Here is a 1,312-nt window from a genome sequence, read left to right as displayed (position 1 = left end):
ACATGTGTACGTGATTTACGCTATTATATTATTCCACTTTACGTTTACATTTTATTCGAGTAATACGACGAAGATTTATCGAGCGCGGCTGTGTAGCTCCGCAAAAGTTATCTTCCCGCTCGTCTTTCGCGATTATTCTCAGCGTACTCGTGCGCGTCGCGCTTTGATCCCGGCGCGGGCAAACAAAAAACTGCACATCGAAGGTACGACGCGACGGCGACGTGGCCGTGGTTCCGTGCTCGCAAACGCCCTAGGAGATTACTCGCGAGCGTCTTTCAGCAATCCGAACAATTCCGAGACCGAGTGATATAGAATATTCATGAGTGGATCCCTCCTTCTATCGCAAAAATCCCGCCATGTCTGTGGACTTTCACAAGAAAAAAAATCAAGACTTTATATATATTGTGCATTACGGTTCGTAAAGCCCATATCAGACTACGCATTGGAGACCGAGGATTGCAAATTGAAAATTAGAATTTAATTATTCAGATAATTTTAATTTTAAAATTATCCCTTTTCGTTTCGGTTGGTTAAATTTTAATCTTCAATTCGCAATTTTTAATCTCGAATGCATAATTTGAGATACAGCTGGCTTCGAGATATTATTACGTTTGTGTCACCATCAAGTTTTTCTAAACCTGTACCCGATCACTAATTCGCACTCATCGAGATCGATATTATTCGAGTCACTGTCACTTGACACGAGAAATGCGTAATCCACCACCGCGAAGAGGAGAGCAGGAAGAGGATCGACACAGCTGATGTGTTTCGAAGAAACGAAAAGGAAAGAAAAAAAAAGAGAGAAAGAAGAGAAAATCGAAGGAAAGTTCACTAAGCGGGAAAGCTGATCAGTGAATGAGTGGTTTCGTACTCACCAAGCGCATGATGCTGTCTGTGCCCACGCTCGTTCAGTACTCGGCTTTTACTTCGGGAAGATGATCTCCTGAATAGAGGTAGGTAGGTAGGTAGTGATAGTCCCTGATGTGCGCGACGGAGGTGGGGTCACGTACCCCACCGGTGTTAACACGCATATACGTACAAGTTGCACGTACAGGTTGGCAGGTTCACTGTCCAGCAGCTGCGGCGGTCTCGCCGCTTTCGGTCCCGTACGTCTCGCCGCGGATCGGCTCCTTTTGAATACCGCCGCCTGCGTTCCCGTGACCCATTTCCGTCGCGTTCCCGCGCGTTTCGCGAGCGAGGGAAATAGGGATAGGTTTATGTCAGATGAGTACGTGTCACGTGGCCGATATTTGAATACAAAAGCACTTAATATAGATACATATCTTTATACTCTCTCTCTCTCTCTCTCTCT

At 45.7% G+C, this 1,312-nt stretch overlaps 1 protein-coding gene across 1 annotated transcript in view; it reads right to left on the bottom strand.

Moving 5' to 3' along the window:
• The window catches only part of LOC105450132 (putative uncharacterized protein DDB_G0271606), a 14,809-nt gene extending 13,910 nt beyond the window's left edge, over window positions 1-899 (bottom strand). Inside the window, exon 1 of the mRNA XM_011689830.1 lies at window positions 876-899. Within this exon, the coding sequence (XP_011688132.1) occupies window positions 876-884 (9 nt within the window). The 5' untranslated portion in view covers window positions 885-899. The remainder of the gene's footprint in view (window positions 1-875) is intronic.
• Window positions 900-1,312: the final 413 nt, after the last annotated feature.

Source organism: Wasmannia auropunctata, unplaced genomic scaffold (genome assembly GCF_000956235.1).
Source record: "Wasmannia auropunctata unplaced genomic scaffold, wasmannia.A_1.0 LD336069.1, whole genome shotgun sequence".
Classification (NCBI taxonomy): Eukaryota; Metazoa; Arthropoda; class Insecta; order Hymenoptera; family Formicidae; genus Wasmannia; species Wasmannia auropunctata.
Note: the sequence above shows the minus strand (reverse complement) of the source record. Positions and strands in the feature narration are given on the sequence as shown.